The 23,689-nt window shown below is 38.3% G+C and overlaps 1 protein-coding gene across 1 annotated transcript in view; it reads right to left on the bottom strand.

Annotated features, from left to right (window-relative positions):
- Window positions 1–2,001: 2,001 nt before the first annotated feature.
- LOC131069898 (uncharacterized) overlaps window positions 2,002–23,689 on the bottom strand; it is a 74,909-nt gene continuing 53,221 nt past the window's right edge. Inside the window, exons 3-8 of the mRNA XM_058005449.2 lie at window positions 19,345–19,401; window positions 19,099–19,190; window positions 18,824–18,937; window positions 2,670–2,737; window positions 2,465–2,576; window positions 2,002–2,365 (exon numbers count right to left, since the gene is read on the bottom strand). Of these exons, the coding sequence (XP_057861432.1) occupies window positions 2,270–2,365; window positions 2,465–2,576; window positions 2,670–2,737; window positions 18,824–18,937; window positions 19,099–19,190; window positions 19,345–19,401 (539 nt within the window). The 3' untranslated portion in view covers window positions 2,002–2,269. The remainder of the gene's footprint in view (window positions 2,366–2,464; window positions 2,577–2,669; window positions 2,738–18,823; window positions 18,938–19,098; window positions 19,191–19,344; window positions 19,402–23,689) is intronic.

Genomic DNA, 23,689 nt, shown 5'->3' with positions numbered 1-23,689 from the left:
GAGGCAATAGTGGATTCTCAAGTGATCAAAGATACTACGAGGAAAAAGTACAAAGAGTACTTAGTGAAATGGAAAAACAAAATGGCAAATGAAGCAACTTGGTTGAATGCAACAAAAGTTGTACACGAAATCACCACTCCAAATTTTGTAAAATATTCATGGCCTATCTTCTTACTCATCTAAGGCAATGACAGCCAAGTTAACAAGCAATCGTGTTATCAAATACATTTGTGATCTATATTTTCGATTTTTCATATTTTGTTGTGATAAATGTCTTGTGGTTAATGTAAACATGCTGGTCTTGACAAGTGCTACACGAAGATTTCAAGCTGATAGTGTTTTGAGACGATCTGTAACAATGTTTAATATCATTAACATGTTGCTTTAAACCCGAACCAAATTGCTATAGATCAATCTTTTTTAAAATAGGCAATTACGGAAGTTTTTACAAGGGTTGTATTTAAATCAAGTTGTGTATGATGCCATAGGAGAATTATCTATATTTTAGACTGAAATTTTAAAATGCATTGCTTTGAGCTGCAATAGAAATGCGGAGACGTGTGAGTCACTTGTGTTTTAAGACTCGGTTGGATATTGATTGTGAGATGATGTGCATTAATGCCTACGTGTATGCAAAACAAATTTACCAAAATGTAGTTAGTTTAGAACCGCCAATTGCAGCTTTTTGCCTTAAGGGTGATTTGACATCATGTGTCAATCTATCATATTGATTATGTTTGTCTTTGGCAATCTGGTCAATTTACTGAATGTCCTTCAATCTGTTGCAGATTTATTTATTTAGTGGCATTTTGATTTCAGTTTCTTGTTGTTTTAGCAAGCTTTACCGTGCATGGTTGCAACCTTTTCTCCTTCCCTTCCATTCGTGGTATTTGTTCTTTCAGATCCTTAATGTTTGTTTAACATTTTTCTAGAGTTATTCTTCGACCTCATGGGTTCAACATTCTTTAGTTTCTTATCCATAAATCATCATCGTTGTTCCACTAGAGGCTGTGTTGGTGTTGGAAATAAGCCACGCCCGGACCGACAATGGACTGGTCCAAGAGGAGCCAGTAGCTCAGTGGTAGAGCACTCCAGCAGCATATGGAAGGTCCTAGGTTCGAGTCCTAGCTGGTCCATGTCTCAACATGGTATCAGAGCCAGGTTCAGGCTAGGAGCCCCAAGCACACGAGAGGTGTGGCTTAAGGGGGGTTGTTGGTGTTGGAAATAAGCCACACCCGGACCGACAATGGACTGGTCCAAGAGGGGCCAGTAGCTCAATGGTAGAGCACTCCAGCAGCATATGGAAGGTCCTAGGTTCGAGTCCTAGCTGGTCCATGTCTCAACAGGCTGTGTGTGGAAACCCTTAGGGCTAGCAAGTAGCAACAGAACATATAAGAGAAGCAAAGAGTTTTCCTGGCCAAATCAAGTGCGGAGAGTCTCTTTGATGTTGAGTTCTGAAAAAAATATGAGGTGGGGAAGAATGATGGGAGTGCTCAATTGAAATCAAAAGAGAACCTTGCAGAAAATTGGAAAGAATAGCAACAGATCAAGAAAAAGGCATTTAAATGCAAAACGGAGAATGCAATAAACTGGGAACAACGTATATGCAGAAATATGAACAGTGAAGAAATATTGAATTAATCACATTATGGAATGTGAATGTTTTAATGATTGAAATTGAGTGAATGTGTGGAATATTGGAGCTAGATTAGCACTGTGTATTTTCTTATGCATGTTGTAGTTAGCTTCGGAATAAAAATCAAAAGTAAAAAATTAATAAAAACAGAAAAAACTATTGTCATTTAATATTACTGTCTCTAATATCTATTGCAAATACCAGGTTGAGACAAGTTTGGCTGCTAGTTTAGGCAGTATTTAATTAAATTCCCTAAGCTAGATTGCATTACCTCACCTAGCTATTTCCACACAGTATCTAAAATTCTTGGATACTAGATTTATCATCATTTCCTAAATATTAAAGTTCAAAAAGAACAAATCAAAAACTGGGAACTGCTAGATAATTTTTTAGTATAACATGAAATAAGAAGACGTCCCACAGAAATGTATTGGTAGAACCAACAAGCAATAATAACTTTAGGAACAAAATACTGTTTTGCCATGTTGAATGATACACCAACTAATGTATCCTGTAAGAACATTTGGGGCTAATTTACTCCTTATTAAAAATTGTACTTCACAAAGCATAGTATAGTAGTTACACTCATGAAGCCTTCACATCAATCAGACTTCATTGATTAATGCTAGATACTCATCGATAAAGACTCTCAGCACGGAGATTCTCTGCTATCTCCGTTTCCCATCTATCTCCATTCTCTAGAAGCTTTTCTTTGTCATATAAAAGCTCCTGCAGGAAAACAAATACAAGTCATATGTCAAAATAATAAAACAAACATGTAAAACACATAAACAAGAAAGAAGAAACAACTGGTTCTGCAAGACTCACTTCATGTGTTTCTGTGGCAAACTCAAAGTTAGGCCCTTCAACAATAGCATCAACAGGGCAAGCCTCTTGGCAGAAGCCACAGTATATACATTTTGTCATGTCAATATCATATCTGCATTCCCACCATGGTATTGCAAACTCAGTAATGGTTCAACAATCAAAGAAGTTAGAATTCTTCAGCTTCAGTTATTGACCCCAGAATTACCTAGTTGTCCGACGACTTCCATCTTCTCGTTCCTCAGCTTCAATGGTTATGGCTTGGGCAGGGCAAATCTGAAATAACAAATTGACAACACAAATGCAAAAATTCTTAATAGCTTGAAACTTACATTCTCCAAATAAACACAAAGAAAATATTTTTAAAACTTGCAATTCTTAATATCTCATATATAAATGAGGAAAGGAGTTTTAAATCTCTAACCACAACAATTTTATCTATATACCTGTTTTAAATCCTATTACAAGTCTGCTAAATTAAATTAGACATAAATTCCATCATTATGCCCAAGTGGCCAAGGGATATTGGATATTGGCATCACCAAGACAACTATGTCGTGTTGAGTTTTGACGATCAGAGATGTAAGTAATCGGACATATTAATTGGGTGCTCATTTAACCACGGGCAATGACTCAGATCATTGTTGCCCTCCCAACCATAGACGATAAACTGGTATCGTCACCCCCAAGCACATTTCCTCTAAAAAGAACTACTCGTCTTAGAAAATGATTAATTGTGAAGTGAATGAAATCGTACCTCATATATACATGGGTGATACCCTTTCAGAAAGGGTCGGCCCTCATGACTCAAGCAATAATTAATTAAATTCATTTCATATTTAATATATGAATTGCTTCATCAAGGTCGGCTCATCTAGCAAATATAAAACATAGTGTATTAATAGCTTTGGGATATCTCCTGCTGCTAACCACATACATCAACACTCCCTCTGTAGCTAGGGAGATATCTTTCTTGATATCTACAAGTCACATCACCTCATCGTAATGACTAACACAATGACTACACTCGTGTATGAAAGAAGCTTATCGTCTCATTGTGATGTTTGACCACAATGGCTACTCCCATATGTGGAAAGGAAAGATATCACCTCACCGTGATATCAACCATTATTGTGAGATCGTCACCTCACAATGATAGTAAAATGCGAAGTGTTCATCATTGTGAGAATGTCACCTCACAATGACATTCACCATGGCTCATCCCAAAGGGTGAATACACAAGTACAAGAAAATCATCACGGGCTCTCTCACGTGATGTTGTCATGGTGTCACACACGACATCCACTATAACTCATCCCAAAGGGTGGGTCCACCATGGCTCATCCCAAAGGGTGGAAATACAAATGAACACAACCACCATGGCTACTCCCAAAGGGTGGGTCCATCATGGCAATTCTCATGAATGGAAATGCAAAAGAACACAATTGCCCATCACCGAATTCTCAACGTGATGTCATCATCTCATCATGGCATTCACCGTGGCTACTCCTAGAGGGTAATAAACACAAGTGCTAAGTCATGGAGTCTCTCACATGACATCCACCATGCCTACTCGTAGAGGGTGGATCCACCATACCTACTCGCAGAGGGTGGAACAAGGGCTGGAACCTCAAACTTCTCTCACAGAGAAGAATGCACAACAAGGGCTGATATCTCAAACTTCTCTCACAGAGAAGAATGCACAACAAGGGTCGATACCTCAAATTTCTCTCACAGAGAAGAATGCACACCAAGGGCTTATACCTCAAACTTCTCTCACAGAGAAGAATGCACAACAAGGGCTTATACCTCAAACTTCTCTCACAGAGAAGAATGCATCAACAAGGGATTGCACCTCGAACTTCTCTCATAGAAGAATGCATCAACAAGGGATTGCACCTCGAACTTCTCCCTCACAAAGAAGAGCTCATTAACAAAGGATTGCACCTTGATCTTCTCCCTCACTGAGAAGAACTCATTAACAAGGGCTTTCACCTCAAATTTCTCCATCACAGAGAAAAATGCATTAACCAAATTTTCATGATGACGTGGCTCCCTCTGAAGCTGGAATGTCAGGCTTCCTCTTAAGCTGAAATGTCAAGCTCCCTCTGAAGCAGATATCAACCTTCTGATCTCTTCGTCCAAGGTTACTTCTGACGATATGTCAGACTCCCTCTGAATGCTGATTCTTCCTCTGCGAAGAAATGCAAGCAATCTTCCTTCCTTGAATGCAATCTTTGATTCTTCCTGGAAGCATTTTAGAGAAAGATAATGATAGTCAGGGGAAATGTCAATACATGATTCACTATTCAATAATGAAGCATTATTCAAACATAAAGAGTACTTATCTTTTATAATTTTGCTCAGCAACGGAATTTCCATTCAATTGGATTGATCACACCGAAGCACCTGGTCATGATCTGATGGTAGCGTGGCCTTTGGCCCTTGCCATCACTCATCATCTGTCCACAATATCTGCTCCGAGCATAGCTTAAGCATCATCTGAAGAACTGCCTTTAATACCATCCACAACAAAGTGATGGACCAACCACATAAATGCGACAAAAATCCACTTGTAGCAGGATGTGCCAGAATGCTAAGTTGCAGTGCCATCCTAGGACAAACTTTAGACTATCTTCAAGAGCGACATAAGTAAGAACTCGAATAACTGGACCTTCAATTGCAATATCATCTGATGCCTATGCAAGTTTCAGTGAAACGAATGCTTCATGTGACTCTTGAAGCTTCTAGGATGATGTGAGAGTTGTTGCAAGGCGTTATTGAACGGAGGCCTTCTCCACCATTCCTGATCGTTAGATGCCTCTATTCGCTTCGTCCCCATACGCACACATTTCACATTTGTGTACGGCTTAATGTGATCATCACAAAACTCGCCACTATGCTACTGCTCAATCTCAACCTTCCATTATACTGAGCAGTTGATAACACGCGTACCGACTCGCGTCACTTTGCTGAATCCTCAGAATGCTTGCTACCACCTTGTCGATGTCTCTAGCCACGAGCGTCGTGAAGCAAGCGAACTTCGTCACTTTCATTTGCTAGTAAAATGTTACGATCGTCGGAGAGAATCCTCCACAACATGTTCTCCTCCCCGAATGAAGAATTCGAATATAGAATGTTAAAACGGATAGAGATGTCTGTAGCGACTCCACTTACCGTCAGCATTTCGATACCAGGCTTGGCAACTTTCAACGCCAAGGCATCGGACTGAATCTGTCATTGAGCACTAGCGACAGATCTATGGCGATCATCGGCACCTCAATGATCATTACTCGCCGTAGAGCATATGCGATGCAATCAACTTTTGCCTACACTTAGATTTCTCAATATGCAAATTACTTTGATTGAACTCCCTCAAAAGCACAAGATCTACCTTCAAGCGGTTAGGCTCTATAGAAGGAACCTTCTCTGATACCATGTTGAGTTTTGACGATCAAAGATGTAAGTAATTAGACATTAATTGGGTACTCATTTAACCACGGGCAATGACTCAAATCATTGTTGCCCTCCCAACCGTAGACGATAAACTGGTATCATCACCCCCGAGCACATTTCCTCTGAAACGACCTACTTGTCTTAGAAAATGATTAATTGTGAAGTGAACGAAATCGTACCTCATATATACATGGGTGATACCCTTTCACAAAGGGTCGGCCCTCATGACTCAAGCAATAATTAATTAAATTCATTTCATATTTAATATATGAATTGCTTCGTCAAGGTCAGCTCATCTAGCAAATATAAAACATAGTGTATTAATCGCTTTGGGATATTTCCCGCTGCTAACCACATACATCAACATGTCGGACTGCAGCATCCTCAGTCAATAGGCTGGGAAAAAAAATTCTGCCAAACTTAGCCATAAATAGTCTACATTGAAAAACATCTTGTAGAATATGGAAGACAAATCTTCACCCCATAAATCCTGTAAAAATTTGATGAGATGGTGAAAGACCTGTCAAAGACCACTCCTATGCAGCCAGAATATGGCAAAGCTTCTCATCCTATGTGTGTCTCAACTAATACAAGACCCAAAAACAAGACCATACCCACTCAACAGCCAATATATGTATGCTTAGTTTAATAGCATGACACTCCTAGCATAGTAGCAGAAATTGCCAATTTATCATGATTACAACTCACCATCAACTCCCCCTGCCCTACTGCTTTTACCTTCACAAAAAAAACCAGATTTTTTTAGTTTAATCAGTCAACCCAAACTTTAGTTCACTTTGATTTCTTATGGAGTCAGCTCTGAACAAATCATGATAGAAAGAAAACTTCAAAATCCTCAAGATTCATAAAATTTTCTAGGTTTTTTCTTCCTTCTTGGTCATTTTGAGTTTCTCCAAACTTTGCATTTTCATGAGTTTACAAACCCCCTAAAACAACAATATTTCTTCTTGACTATTTTGTCAATATTCGCCAAGAAATTTCACTTCAAGATTGATGTTCCAACTAAAGGTAACCAAGTTTTGGGCATCAGCACGTTCGAGAATTCATGAAATTACAAAATTCTGAGAAAAGTTCTAAGCTGATGATAAGTTCACCCAAAAGAAGCTTCAAGGATTATGTGTTCACAAATTTGAAGTTTGTTTAAATCACTGACAAAGCTTCAAAGTTTTCATAATGGTTGTCAAAACAACACAAGTTGTAGGTCATGATAGAGAATCTGTATTTTGGTGAGTCTTAAAACTTTCTAAATTACTGAAAAAGTTCAACACAGCCCAAAAACACTGATTATTTTGGAAAAAACATTATAGTTATAAAAGTTCAAAGGCTCATTTGTCGCTATCACTCATTCAAACAAAGGAGCTCTATTGCACGACCCTGAACCTATTGTTGCTATTAATTTGTACTGTCAGATAGGACAAATGCAGCCCATATTTGATTATTTCAAGTCTACTATGTGTTAGCTTGCTTGTTTAAAACCCATATTGCCCACCTACTGAAATTCAATGTTTCCCTAAATTTGAAATTGCACCTTCTTGAACTGCATCTATCGTGGCTGATTTACTATCCAAACAATATTCTTCCTCTTGTTGCCCACGAAAATCTGCTTGAAACCCTTATTTGACTGCTGTCAAGAGTCAAAACCTCACAAAATGAAGTTGAGTATAGGGTACAAGTATGCCACCATTCTACACAACACACTATCTGAAATTGGAGATAGCAAATTAAGGTATATCAGTTTGGAGGAATTATGGAACCAGTGTAGTAACAACTCAAGGCTCCAATGGCAGAGGCAACTTTTTCATATGGCCTAGCTCATGCAAGTGGCTTCCCAACTTCTATTCAATGTATATTCAGTCCTTGCCTCCATGAGACGTTACACGCCTAACACCAAAGAAGTTAGGACAGTTGATGACAAGCTACTAGCCAAATTTGATAGCCCATTCCTTAATAACACTCTCAGGTTACCTGAAAGGGATGAATATGCAAATATGGATATGGAAAAAGGGAACTTCTTTCAGGAGAGGAAAGAACCCTACCTTTCTAATATTGACAAATATTGGTTGAAGATGCCTAAGAAGGGCAAGAACCAGATCTCAATGAATTCACAAAGGTCTAGTTTCAAAGAAGACATCACTGATATAACTAGTGGGAAGTAAAGAAACAACTATCTTTGAATATTGGATATGCCAAATCATTAGTCATTGGTTATGGTTCACAATTCATTGATCATGGAAAGCTAATAACGAACAATTTACATGATCAATAGGTTAACTTTGAAAAGAATCAATATTTCTACATGTTATATATCTTTTCTATGCAATTGCAAGTATGGCTCAGTCTGTAGTCGCTGGGACTTTATGATAATACAATGCAGATTTATGATATCTAGTCACAGCTTCAACTTGAAATCAGTAAGGGAACTTGATGGAGATATTAGACTTACGATTTATTCTGAAGTTGCAAACCTAATGACTTAATTTGGTAATTATTATATTCAATATATCAAATTAGGTATTCTTAATTATCATCCTTACAAGCTACCTTGCTACATAAGTGATAACCTCATTCCCACTGAAGTGTGCAGACAAATGGGTTTAGTTAATGAGAAGTGCGAGGTAAGGAAGAATGTAGGGTACCCCTTTCCTTTGAATCTAAGCTAGCCAATCTTCTTTAGATGCCCTAAACATTAAGAGGTCTTTGGCAAAGATCAGTTTACACTTCTATGGGGCAAGACACCCTTTTGACAGCAAGAACTATGTTACAGATCACTTGCATCTTGGGCCAGCATCTATTCACATTCACATTTGATAGATTGTAGAGAGGATTATTTAGTCAAAAGAAAAGATTGGAGGAGATTATTAAGATTCGGTAAAAAAAATTGTCTGTGCTGCAGAAAACAAAAAGGTGGTTGAGAACAAGAATCAAATAACATGCTGCTACTAGGCCACCTTCAAAAGACAATACATCAAGGAGGCACGAGCACATTGCATCTTCATGTCATCCAGCCATTGGATTGACAAATTCCATCAAATCAAGGTTACCACCAATAGGGAAGGTGATGATGAAGATCCTAAGAAGGAGAGAGAATTGAAGAATACATGTGGAGGAAAAAGCCTCAAGCCAAGGAAGATATTGGAAGTAAAGAGGCCACTAGCCCAAACTGTGGAGGGAAACTCTCAAGCCTCTACTGATGAGTTACCGCATGTTACTTCCATTTCCTCGTCCCCTTCATCTTCTCCAATTCCTTCACCAGCTCTTCATCGTCCACCATCTCCTCCATCACTGCCAAGTAATGTAAGTGTTGATACTATTTGTAAGTCCATTCTACCTCCTATAACACCTTATTCTTCAAGAGTCAAGACCCAGTTCTCAACCAGTATCCTCACATCACCATAACTAAAAGAAGTAGTTGCTAAGAAAAGGAAGCATACCCAAGTAATTGATCTTAGTTTTAATGTGGTTGCAAAAGTGCTACAAATGGCACCTCAAACAAAAAAGGCTCATACTACTTTCAAGTTGACAGTGGACTCCTCTTTGGGTGGCCATTATGTTGAAATTGCCAGGCCAATCAAGGACAAGAATGGAGAAGAAATCACAGAAGCAGATTACAATATTCACACAGATAGACATTGATCTATCAACTCATGGAAGTGATTCACAGCTTTCAGGCATCTGCTGCAAATTGGTAGAAAGAATGGAGAAAGAAAAGGATACGTGCGACAAGCTTGAAGAAAAAATACAAACATTAACATCACATATTAAATCCATTATAGACATACCACTGCATAGCCCCTTTAAGTTTTTCAATTACCATCTTCTAATATATCATCAGGAGGAATAAATATTGAGATCATAGATAAAATTGAAAAAATATCAAGCTTAAGGTAAAGCAAACTGAGTCCTAAGTAGAGAGAATTACTCTTAATGTCCTTTGTTTTTTTGTTGATCGGTAATTGTTTTTATTTTATTGAATAAAAACTAAACAGTACATCTTCAACCGGATTATATCCCTCAAATCACCCACAAAAAACTCCAAACCACCCATCAAAAAAACATCCATAAACCAGTAGTCTGCACAAACCCTGCCCCACATCTACAAGTACGAGAATGTCATATACATTATGCTAGACAAAAATTGGCATATACTATTCAAACTGTTCTAACTGAAAGTTCAGATTTTCAAAACAAGAATTTAACAGAAAAAAGAAATGGCACCAAGAGATACCCTGGCCTGCAGTATCTTTATCTCTCTTTGTTCACCGCCTTTGTATCCGATAAGCTCGCAGCACCCCCAGCCCTGTACACTTCACCAGTCAGTTTGTTAGCCCACAACATATTTTGCTTGGCCATTTCCACAGATAGGCGCCTGGTTATCAATCGCATCCTTTGCTCCTCCTCCACCACCCCAGCTTCCTCCTTCGCCTGCCTGATAATCTCCTCCAATTCCATGATTTGAATGTACATTATCAGGCCCTCCCACCCTCTCCTCGCATCATCCCGAAATCTTGCTTTTACTTCTTCTCAACGTCTCAGAAAAGGAATTCAGAAATGCCTACCTTTAAGCTCAGCGTGCTCCTTCGGGATGCCTTCCGAAACATTAAAGCCCCATCTCGAGACCACCCACTCCAACAGAGATTCCATATTGAGCAAATAATCTCTTGGCACTATCGCCATCATCACATTTCCTCCACACAGGAATAACCAAATTTGAGTCCCCACGCCATAATTAACGCGTAGATGTCCACCCTTGTTCTGTATCTATGTCCGATAACAGCCACCTCCTCACCAAGAACCAGCTGAACAGCCCTCAAGAACAGGGGGTCCTTCGGAATGAACATGTTTTGCAACCGTTTTGCAGGAACTGGACCCCAAAAAGCAAGCATGAATTTAGTTGTTTTGAGTATGAAATTAGCTTCCATATCGCACTCCCACAAAACCACCTAACTCTGCACAGAGACCACTATTACCCCCACCAAAATCGCTCGACTGCCACAATGAGTGAACAAAAATTCCCATTCTAACAATAAATGAAGCTCTCCCAACTCCCACCGCCAATGCAGAGGAATTCTAACTGCTCGTAATACTCAAGCCAGCCTAGGCACATGAACATAAAGAAAAGAAACACATTTCGCACATTTCAAGTATGGAAAGGTACAATACTTAGCAGCATATCTTAACTCCATTGAATGGTACTGACATTTCCATCCCACCACCTCACCTCTCCCTTAGCTAGGTCGCATGCCACATTGGACAACCCGTCAGCATTGACGTTTCCACTTCTCCTTACATGAGAGATGCAAAAATCTTGAAAAGTTTTTAATTTTGAGCAGATTAATGCGACAAACTTATTTAATCTCCAGCTCGGGGTTACTCCTTTCATGATTGAGTTAACCACAACTTGAGAATCTCCCTCTAAATGGACTTTCGAAACCTTCATGTTTACTGCCAAATCAGTTGCTAACAGAGCTGCTTGCACCTCTGCATCATTATTAGTTCCATCTTGCAACCTTTTTGCTCCTTTAAAAAGAACCTTCCCTTCATCATCGCAAGCCACACATCCTGCTCCAGAAGTACCCGAGTTACCCCTAGAAGCCCCGTCAAAGTTCATCTTAACCCATCTTCGTTCGAGTTTTGACCAAATCTCCTCCTTGTTTCCAAGATTCTTACAAATAGGATCAACCCTTGGAAACCCATGAACGGGTCTGATCTGAATCAAAGGCCACCTAGCTTGAATAAAGCTATCCATCAAGCCATACGGATGTTTCACAAAATTATGATTCACCGTCACAGAAGAAACAACTTCAAAAATAGCTCCCTCCACCCTAACACAAATTCTGGCCAGCGACTCTTCTTTATCTTGAAACACTCGTCTATTTCTTTCTTTCCATAATTCCCATATCGCAATGGAAGGCGAAACAATCCATACACTCGAAAGGGCAGATTTCCTGTACTCCATGAACCAACTTTTGAAAAGATCAATTACTTTATCTGGAAGAGGAATTTCCCACCCCAATTTTCCTAATAAGAATTTCCACTCCTTGGGCCATGTCACATTGTAACAACAAGTGGTCCAAAGATTCTTCCTTTTCTTTACACATAACACACTGGAAGAGGCCATTGAAACCCAGCCTCATCATTCTATCACCCATCAAAATTCTTTTCAGAACTAGCCATGAAAAAACCCCCACGTTAGGTAGGCACTTAGAACTCCAACATTGCTTCGAAGGCCACTATATTTGAATTTCTGCATTTTCAATGAGATTATAGCCTATTTTTATTGAATAGTTCCCTGATTTTGATCCACACCATTTAAGGACATCATCTTTTAGACCAAGCAATGGTGCATACTCTTCCAAAATCCCACTAAACCAAGTTTTTTGCTGAGGAGATAGTAGTAGTGTATCAACATCCTTCCACTTCCACTCATCCACTCCATTACATCCCACTTTAACCAAGTAATCCTTTACTTTTGAGCCCCAGATAGCCTCAGTCACTTGTCTGATTTGAGACACCTCCCCCATTAAAGACAAAGTTGGTCTGCCATCCCACGAGTCTGTCTAGAAGTTTGCTTTCTCCCCATTCCCTAATTGCCATGTAACATGATTTGTTATCACTTTCCTACAAGACAGCAAAAAATTCCACACCGCAGATCCTCTCTAGGGGTCACGAACTGTAAAAATTCTTTCTCTATCATTTGAGTCCAGATACTTTGTGTTTAAGGATTTGAACCCATTTTTGATCTGGTTTTTCATATATTTGCCATATCAATTTTGCACCCATTGCTTCATTCAACAAGCTCCACTTTCTCAAACCTGCACCACCCGCCAATTTGGGTTGACAAATTTTATCCCATGCGACCAACGGGATCTAATCTTGCTCACTCTTACCATTCCAAAAGAATTTCCTCATGAACTAGTTAATACTTCTTACATTTTTTTTCGGGACTTTAAAGCACATCATGGAATATATAGGCATTGTAGATAAAACAGATTTTAGCAACAACAGCCTATCAGCCGACGTAAGCCATTTACTCTTGCAACCTTCTAATTTATTTACACAACTATGCATCAGTTTTTTCCACATATTCGTCCTATTTGGTCCCCCAAACAGCCAGGTGCCCAGGAATCTGCTCGGAAGAGATCCAACTTTGACACCCAAAATTCCAACAATCTCTCTCTGCTTCCTCAAATCAATGTTAAAAAAGAAAATATTTGATTTGGCCCAATACCTGTTGCCCAGACGCCTCACAAAAAACATCAGACGAAATTAACTATCCAAAAATATAACTTGTAAATCAACAATAAAATTCACATCACCTTCATCAACAAAATATTTGAAGCTTCACACCAAAATCATGCAATTGAAGAACTAGAAATCTTTATCAACTAGACTTCAATAGCAATCCTTATGTAGAATTGCACCACAAGGCTAGGAGGGTTTTCATCCTCAAAACCATCATACCAAAGGGTTTTCATCCTTTAGAGAAGAAAGAACTCATATTCATTATTGATACTTGAAATTACTAGAATAAACAAGAGGACCTTTTCTTCAAAAACAGTCTTTTTATAACTTTTTCAATGGAAAATAATATAATATCATTTTATTTTATTTTATTATTCCCTCAAAGTTACAAAATTTTAAAGTGTTCTTTTTGACCCACTTTTAAGACCTTCGCTTAACGACACTTTATAATTCACTTACAATGACCCTTTTAAATAATTAAATATAAGTCATCTTTTGAATTATTACATAAAGTTACTTTCCAGCAACTTAAATTTCATTATTTTCCTTTTACACCACTCCATTAGCCTAAGGGCAAATTTGAGAAAATTAAGCTAAGAGTCTTCATTAATTTTATGATAGAGAAGGGGACATTGTTAGTTTTTGGCAATCAGATTAGTAGTAATTAACAAAAAATAAGAATGGAAGGTAAAGTAAACACATAACAGCATAACACACAAGAACACAGAAGTACCCTGGGAAAACCTCCCTCTTAGAGGTGAAAAACCCAGCAAGAATATCTCAGATCCGATTAATAATAAGCACAGAACCAGATTACAATTTAACCCTTCTAGGGCATAACCCAAAGTAACTTATCTGATTTACAATTCCGATCAGACTTGATGGAATCGCCCCTAGCACAAGAATTTGATACCCTATAGCAGATTTGGCAGCCTGAGTAGGTTCGACAGCCTTAGAACAATTTCGGCAGACCTAGAATGATATTCGCCCAATTAGGAGAACAATTCGCTGACTAAGAGGTCTAATTCGCTGCCTTAGAACAATGCAGAAGTAACTTGTAGATGATGATCGCTGTTAGGTAGTTCGCACATAGCAGAGATAGAAATATTCGCTTAATAGATTGATGACATGTGATCCTCAAGTCATCTCACATATATATGAATCCAAGCCTACACTAAACCTTGGTCAGCCTTGTTTAATTTTGGTGCCAAGTTACAATTAAATTCAAATGCCTTTCATATGATATTACAAGTTACATGAATAGGTCTTGACCTATTTTGTGTTTACAAGTTACACATGTAATTCGCCCAAATAGGGCCTGCCCTAATTCAAGTTACATAATATCCCAAATAGGCCCATACACAATAAATTTTAAGGTCGAAGGCCACATTAAAATTTACCAAGCTAGGTCGGCCCAATCAAGGGATACGACCTAGCTATATTTTCAACACTCCCTCTTAGCTAGGGAGGATCCCTTGACCAATCAAGTCACATCCTGACTACTACCATGGCTACTCCTATGGATGAGACACATGATACGTTTATCATAGCTACTCCCAGAGGATGAACAAACTCATCATGGAATTTCATCCATGATACCCACCATACCTACTCGCAGAGGGTGGAATGAGGGCTCTAACCTCAGACTTCTCCCAGAGAAGAATACAACACCACCATGCCTACTTGCAGAGGGTAGAACGAGGGCTTCTACCCCAACCTTCTCCTGAAAGATTGCCTTAACCAAGGGCTTTCACCTCAATCTTCTCCCGGAAGATTGCCTTAACCAAGGAAATGGCTTCCTTTGAAGCTGAAAACAACAAGCTCCCTCTGAAGCTGATGAGCTTCCTCTGAAGCTCCTTCTGACATTTACTTCCCTTTAGAAAAGGAAGTCTTCATTTGACTTTTGTTCCTTCTGAGGAGTTCTTATGACAACTTTTGCAAAGGAAGCAAGAGAAGTCCCGATTTTGCAATCCCGAGCAAAATGACCAAACTTATTACAATTAAAGAACTGGATGTGAGATAAGTTCTTCTTCCTTTTTGCTTTAGGAGCAGAATCAGAACCTTTGTCTCTATCCCACTTTCTTCCTTTACCTTTCTCGATATGCGAAGCAAGAACTTGATTTTCCACATCATAATGATCACGCTCAAGTCCTCTTGCAATTAGTTGTGAGTCTTTTTGTAAACAATTTGTCCTTAAGCTATCAAACTGTGGAAGTTCAATCCTTGCGCTGATTCCTTGAATGAATGCTTCCCAAGATGATGGAAGACCATTGAGAGCCATCATGGATAGGTCGATATCTTAAACAACTTTCAGATCAGAAATCTTCTTGAAGTATGCAGCTACACATTCTTCTTTTGCCATCTTGATGTGGTGAAGTTGTTGCTTCAACGATAGGATGCAACTGGTGTTGTTGATCTCATACATCTTCTCCAAGGTGCTGAACATTTCTTTTGCTGTCTTTAGCTTGGCGATGAGAGGCACGATATGATCCTTGACGGAATCCACTATTATCCTTTGAGCTTGAAAGTCTTTCTTTCTCCAAGCTTCCTTTTCTCCTTCAGCTGAGGGCTCGGAAGACTCTTTGCTGATGAACTCAGAGAGATCATTCAATGCCATCATGATTCTGAATTTTCATGCAGTGAAATTGGATGCACCATCCATTCTATCTTCAACTCTAATGTATGATGCCATGCTGACTGAAGAATGGAATGACAGACTGAGGATGAAGACTTCCCGATAATCTGATCACAGTTAGTACAAACTTGTCTTTGATAGTACAATCACAGTTAGTACGAACTTGTCTTTGATACCATGTTAGTTTTTGGTAATCAGATTAGCAGTAATTAACAGAAAATAAGAATGCAAGGTAAAGTAAACACATAACAGCATAACACACAAGAACACAACAGTACCGTGGGAAAACCTCCCTCTTGGAGGTGAAAAACCCAACAAGAATATCTCAGATCCGATTAATAATAGGCGCAGAACCAAATTACCATTTAACCCTTCTCGGGCATAACACAAAGTAACTTATCTGATTTACAATTCCGATCAGACTTGAAGGAATCGCCCCTAGCACAAGAATTCGATACCCTGTAGCAGATTTGGCAGCCTGAGCAGGGTTCGGCATCCTTAGAACAACTTCGGCAGACCTAGAATGATATTCGCCCAGTTAGGAGGACAGTTCACTGACTGAGAGGTCTAATTCACTGCCTTAGAGCAATGCAGAAGTAACTTGCAGATGATGATCATTGTTAGGTAGTTCGCACATAGCAGAGATAGAAATATTCACTTAATAGATTGATGACTTGTGATCCTCAAGTCATCTCACATATATATGAATTCAAGCCTACACTAAATCTTGGTCGGCCTTGTTTAATTTTGGCGCCAAGTTACAATTAAATTCAAATGCCTTTCATATGATATTACAAGTTACATGAATAGGTCTTGACCTATTTTGTGTTTAAAAGTTACACATATGTAATTCGCCCAAATAGGGCCTGCCCTAATTCAAGTTACATAATATCCCAAATAGGCCCATACACAATAAATTTTAAGGCAGAAGGCCACATTAAAATTTACCAAGCTAGGTCGGCCCAATCAAGGGATACGACCTAGCTATATTTTCAACAGACATGACAATACGATAATGCAGGGATGTAGAAGAGGACGAGAGGTTGGGACAGACCAAAAGTCTAGATGTCTATCAAAAACCAACTAATGGAAGAAACAAAAAAAAATTGAAGGGAAAAGGAGACCCAATAGACTTTGCAAAACTTCTATGTGAGACCGGCGGCCAAGAAAAGACACTTGATGAGCAGAAAATGTCTAGTAGCCTATTGAAACTCTGCAACTCCAAATAACTAAACCTTCACAAAATTGGAACTATTTTGAATTTTTGCAACCTTTGGCAATTGATTGGAACATGGTGGGTGATAAGAAACAACATTCAGGCAATTTGACCAAGGGAAGACCCATTTGAAAATTTATTAAATCAATTAAACATGATGGGCCTAATGAGGTCAAATGCACAAAGGGGTTGGAACTTAGGCCATTTGGCGTGTTCGGGTTGAGTGCCAACAATGGGTATGCTTCCAACCATCCCATAACTATCCAGGTAATTATTACAGAGATTACACTACCTTCATGGACAATTGAAGCCTTACACATTAAAAATAAACTCATTCCCAGTTTTTATTTTCAACATTGAGAAATCCTTACACCACTTGATAGATCATACAACAAAGAGCATATAGCTTGTTTCCAACCAAAGTGAACCTTTCTAACATTGGTTGTTGACAGTGTTCACCCTTTCTCGAAAGTGGTGAACATGCCAAAATCGATTTTGTAATGTTTGACCTCTATAACTTGAATCCAAAGACACAAAGACATTATGAACCATCCACTATATCCTCAAATCCACTATATAAGGTGTCATTCAATTGTTCAACTATATCGGCAATGAAAACAAATCTACATGTTGCTTGACAACTCCTAATACCTATAGTGACATTGTCTTCAAGAACTTTCAAGATCTGAAATCAAGTGACTCAATTTTTTTAATATATATCTCTCTCTGTTCTTTTTTTAAAAACAATTGAATTATCTGTGAAACAATATTTTAAGCTGTCATTTTGTGAGGTTAACATGCATAGTTTTTAATGCTAGGGTCATTTCTCATATGTAGCCAATTCTTCAATGAGTATTACCTCATGAGATTTGAATGGTCCCATTAGCACTTATCATGTCAAGTGTGCTCGCAAGTAGTGTGATTAAGACTAGTGAAATGAACCATTACATGGCATCAACCGTCACCACCAGAACTAGCACCAAATAACTATGTGAGTACATAACAATAAGAATTTGAGTTTTTTTAATACTAAGGTACTTTTTTTTCATACAAACCTATCAGGTTGATCTTCATCAATAAAATCTCAGTTGACTCCAGCAGAACCGTGTCATGCTGGTCTACCATATAGGCATTACATTTTGCTTATTTCTTGCATTTACACTTGAAATTACTAAATGACAAGAGAATATACACTTAAACATATTTTTAGTGCAAAAGCACTTTTTCTTACCAATTTGTCTCTGAGATAGAGCACAAAACTCTGCTACATTAATGAACTATAGTTTTGATTGGTCAGTAAAATCCGATTTACCAACCATTTTAGGCTGGCTCTGAATTTTCAAAGGCATTTGTGAAACAAATTAATCCTAAGACTTTTCTAGCAAAAACACATTTCTCTCCCTTGTTTTAGAATGGGGGTTAAAGAAACCATTTGAACTCTCAAATTACAAGAGCAAATTTTTTTTATTGTTCTCTGTATGATTCAGATGGAATGAAAATGAGTCTGCTCCTGAAAAACTTAACTGCCACTACTGCACTCTCACCTACATTTGAAATCATGTTATTTTCAGACATCGAAAACAACAAGTTATCCATTAATAAATTTTTAATTAAGTTTGAAGCTTGAAATACATGGAATGGTCAATCCTCTTGAACAGAGAACTGCTCTTCAAAACCTAGGTAGTTGAATTCCAAATTATGTCATGATCATAGCTCTAGAAACAATCTAGGCTCAACAAAGGCTTACAACTCAGAGAATTTATTTTGAAGAAAAGTTAAAGGTAATACTCACCGCTTCACACAGTTTGCAAGCAATGCAACGCTCCTCCCCTGTTGGATAGCGACGAAGAGCATGCTCACCACGAAAACGAGGACTTAGAGGACCCTTTTCAAAAGGATAATTTATCTGGGAAAAACAGAAACATGATTTAAATGCAGCGCTTAAGATGATTAAATTTCTTAGCTATTATAGTAAAAACTTCAGTAAGTGCTTTTAGGTAGTTCAGCTCTTGAACAAACCAAACTATATGGTAAAAATATTAAGATAGAGGAGGAACCAATACAGACCGTCACTTTCCTGTCAAAAAAGTATTTTAGAGTCAGCATCAAGCCTCGAACCATTTCAGTTAAAAATAAAGTGTTCATACTTCTCTCAAGAACTGCATGGACAGAGAAATGGGTCACATGTAAATCACAGAAATAGTCGGTATGTCAAAATGTCTTTATTCGGGACAAAAAAATTCACTGCTATAACGCAATATTAGCTCCATTTGGTTCTTTTCAAAAAATAGGCTTAGCCACAACAGAATTCACCTGTGCTCCAATCCTTTGCAAGATCATTTGCAAGCTTATCTGTTTCTCTTGAATCCTCTGCAAGTTTTAGTAAGGAAATCAACTGCAGATTAAATATTGCACATTCATAAACAAATATTTGACATTGAAAAAATCTTCAGTAAAAAAGGATAGCATTAACATGGATCCAAGATTTCAAACAACCATTACAAGAATAAACTTGGGAAGTCTAATCGTCGTATACAAAACCTTAAAAGAATTAAGTATCAGACAAAGCATGTTTTATTATTCCATTACTAAATAAAGAATTAATACCCTTAGGCAATTTCTTTTTCAAATAAATAACTTTCAAAAAGTAGAGCTGTCTATTTGAAAACGTATACAAGAAAATGTGCAATAAGAAATACTTGAAAAAAATTAATTCAAAATCAGACTGGAGATGACTCAATCCAGCTTGCACAAACCATTATGGAACATTTACAACACCCAAGTAATAAACAGTAACTCAATTGAATGAATGTATTAGCATTTAACAACCCCTAGTTGACAAGAAAATCCTGCCCTCACATAAAGAATGTTGCCGCAACAACATGCGGACTGGGAGAGACATAGTATAGGGAAAATACAATCAACAAAGAAAATATGAGAATATACCAAATAAATTACAGTATGTACAAATATGACTAAAAATCTTATAGCACCTTGCTTAGCTTTTTGGCATGCTCATAACTGGAATTTTCACTGTTCAACAAACCAAATATACAAATTGCCTACTGATGCTATACCAGGCGTTGTTACAACATGCTGATGTGTTTTTTATGCACATGCGAACACAAAATAAAATACCGAAGTATCTTATCCTCTCTTGAGCAGAGTTTCCCGACTGCTGAAGATCTCGCCAAAGGATCAGTCGAGGCAACTCCAAGGTTCTTGTATGTAGGTTCTCTACTCGTAGATAAGCTCTCTGTGGTATGATGTGATTTGCTGGAATCACAAGGGGACTTACACTTGATGACTAAACGTCTAATTTGCTTTGAATATTGCTGGAAGAGTTTCACTAGCCTAGATTTTTTGAAAAAAAGGAAAAAAGGACGAGGGCGAGGGAAGGATCTAATTCTGACACTAAGAATGTAGGAGCAGTGAATGATCTTTGATGAAATTCTAACTAAGTCTTGTTTTGACATCCCAAGACCATCTCCACAAGATTAGTGCGATCTTTGGAGGAAAGCTTTATGATGTTCAGATCATCGCTACAGGCATAAACACCATCAGGCTGATGCATATTAGTGAAGAAGTGACAATTGAAGTTAAGCTTAAGCTGAATGATTCCAGTTGACTACACAAGGCAAGCCTGCAATCAACAAATTGTTAGTAGTATGGATAAACAAATTTCACCATCAATCAAACACATTTCTTCCATTCATCTAATAACATGAAATCAAATCTGAGAAGTATAAAGACCATGCAAATTGTTGAATCGACCCACAGATTTCACCATTTTTTCAATGAAGTTTACAAGCCTTTTACAACAACATCTTGGCAACAATCTTTGCCTTCTCTTTCTATTCTACTTTAATTGCTATTCTATTTGCTATTAATCATTAGCTATTCTAACCTCTATGAACTAACTATTAACCTTCTAGCTATTGACTAACTATTAGCTTTTACAAATGAGGAGCCAGGGCTTATATAGTGCCCTCAATACAATTCAATGGCCTAGATCAACTTGAGATCAACGACCGAGATTTTACAATGAAAACCCTAATTAGGGTTTGTTACAACCAACTCAATTCTGGCCAATGAAATAATTGCATTATTTGGACACATGCCTTCTCTAGAATATTCAACCAATGGATAACCGAGGTAGGTACATCAAAGTTAGTGCCATCTTTGATGAGTCAGGTACATTGAATTTGGACACGCTGAGGTGGACCAATCCGATTGTTGGAGTGATGACTGGGATGCCACCTTGTCTGACACTTGCAACTTGGTAGATATTCAATTTGATGATGCTGAGAAGCTAACTTTAGTTAACTCTTCTGAAACTGTCTGCTTCTCCAACGAACCCTTGCTCTGACCTCCTTTGTCTTTGATGTGCAAGATGGATGGTGTACCTTTCCTTGGAATGCTGAACTGGAAGATGTCGTCCTTGATGATGCTAGACTGGAGAAGGTTGTCCTTGTTGATGTCGGATTGGAGGAGGTCGTCCTTGTTGATACCGGATTGGAAAAGGACGTCCTTGTCTTGGCCTGGTCTTCTTTCATCTACAAGACAAACCAAAAGATGATTAAGGACACATAATATATTTATTCTAACATAGCATTTTATACCTTAAATCAACAACAAGAAGACCATCAAAATGAAGTTTGTTCAAGATTCTTTCCAAGGACATGCCCTATAAGAATTTCGCCCTGGACCCTCTGGAAGGGTCAGGAGCGAAATTTGCATTCCTAGCCAACTTGGACTTCTTTTCAACGTTACCTCACAACCAACTCCTCGCCTGGCCCAAACAAGGTGAAAAATAGTAGTTTCAAAAGATTTCGCCCTGGACCCTCTGGAAGGGTCAGGAGCGAATTTTCTTGGTTAGGCCTCAATTACTCCGTCATTTCAACTTGAATCCACCTTAAAAGGCAAGAAAACACTTGTCCTCGCCCATCCAAGCTACAAAAACCCAAGTTTGACTTCACTTTGCTAGGAAAATAAGGGATTTTAGGAATTTCGCTCTAGACCCTTTGGAAGGGTCAAGAGTGAAATTTACTTTTTAGACCAAAATCATCATTCTTTCAAACCCAATCTTCATTGCAAGGTAAAATCTCATCTCTCTTCGCCCTAGGAACAAGGTTTTAAGCTCAAGCAAGGTAAAAAATATAGGCTTGTAAGGAATTTCGCTCTGGACCCTTTGGAAGGGTCAGGAGCGAAATTTCCTTCCTTGGCTAGAACACTCATTCCTCAACTCTTTCAAACGTCCTTAAGGGTTTCAATATGCCCATTCTCTCTTTCAACATGCCTTGGACATCAAAACTTGGCCAAATAAGGAAAGAAATGAGGTCTAGGAGGATTTTCGCTCTGGACCCTTTGGAAGGGTCAGGAGCGAAAATCTCATGAGTGAAAATCTCATTCTTGACTTGATCCTTCATCTTTTCAACTCCAATCTTCTCTAGAAGGTAACAAAACATCATTCTTCACCCAAGAAACAAGGTTTGTGGTCTAAGCAAGGTCAAAAAATAGGCTTGCAAGGAATTTCGCTCTGGACCCTTTGGAAGGGTCAGGAGCGAAATTCACCTTCTTGGCTAGAATCCTTCATTTTTTCAAAGCTTTCAAACATTTCCAACGTCCAAACATGTCCACTCTTCCCTTCAAGATGCCTTACAAATCAAAATTTGGTCAAATAAGGCAAGAAATGAGTCTTAGGTTGATTTTCGCTCTGGACCCTTTGGAAGGGTCAAGAGCGAAAATCACTTGGGCTTGATTGTTCATTTTTCAAACTTCAATTTTCTCTTGGAGGCAAATATAGATCGTTTTCCATCTAAGCAGCAAGGTTTCAAGCTAAAACAAGAGAGCAAATGAAGTTTATAGGGAATTTCGCTCTGGACCCTTTGGAAGGGTCAGGAGGGAAATTCTCTTTTTGAGCTAAAATCTTGATTCTTCAAAGCTTCTAACTCCCTCTCAAGGCAAAAACATACCCATTAAACCTCCATCAAGCCAACGCCTAGCCAAAATAAGAAAAAAAACAAGGGTTATAAGGATTTTTGCTCTGGACCCTTTGGAAGGGTCATCAGCGAAAATCATGTTTTGACCTTGATTCTTGATTTTTCAAACTCTAATCTTCCTTGGGAGGCAAACATAGATACTTCCTCATGCATCTCCATCTTGATCCTGACTTTGGCTAAGGGAGAAATTAGTGTTTTCAAGAATTTCGCTCTGAACCCTTTGGAAGGGTCAGGAGCGAAATTCGCTTTGGACCCTTTGGAAGGGTCAAGAGCGAAATTTGACATTTTGGTCTCTCCGTCAGGATCATTTTATGGAATATAACATACTCTAATCTTCCTTGGGAGGCAAACATAGATACTTCCTCATGCATCTCCATCTTGATCCTGACTTTGGCTAAGGGAGAAATTAGTGTTTTCAAGAATTTCGCTCTAGACCCTTTGGAAGGGTCAGGAGCAAAATTCGCTTTGAACCCTTTGGAAGGGTCAAGAGCGAAATTTGACATTTTGGACTCTCCGTCAGGATCATTTTATGGAATATAACATTTAAGTATAAGTGTCTTATACTTTAAGTTATATTCCATATATACTGTCAAGATGTTTGAGAGTGGTTTCAGACCTCCAGGAGTTATATTGCAAAATCTAGTTTTTGGAGGATT

The sequence above is a fragment of the Cryptomeria japonica genome, chromosome 6 (genome assembly GCF_030272615.1).
Source record: "Cryptomeria japonica chromosome 6, Sugi_1.0, whole genome shotgun sequence".
NCBI classification, from domain to species: Eukaryota; Viridiplantae; Streptophyta; class Pinopsida; order Cupressales; family Cupressaceae; genus Cryptomeria; species Cryptomeria japonica.
Note: the sequence above shows the minus strand (reverse complement) of the source record. Positions and strands in the feature narration are given on the sequence as shown.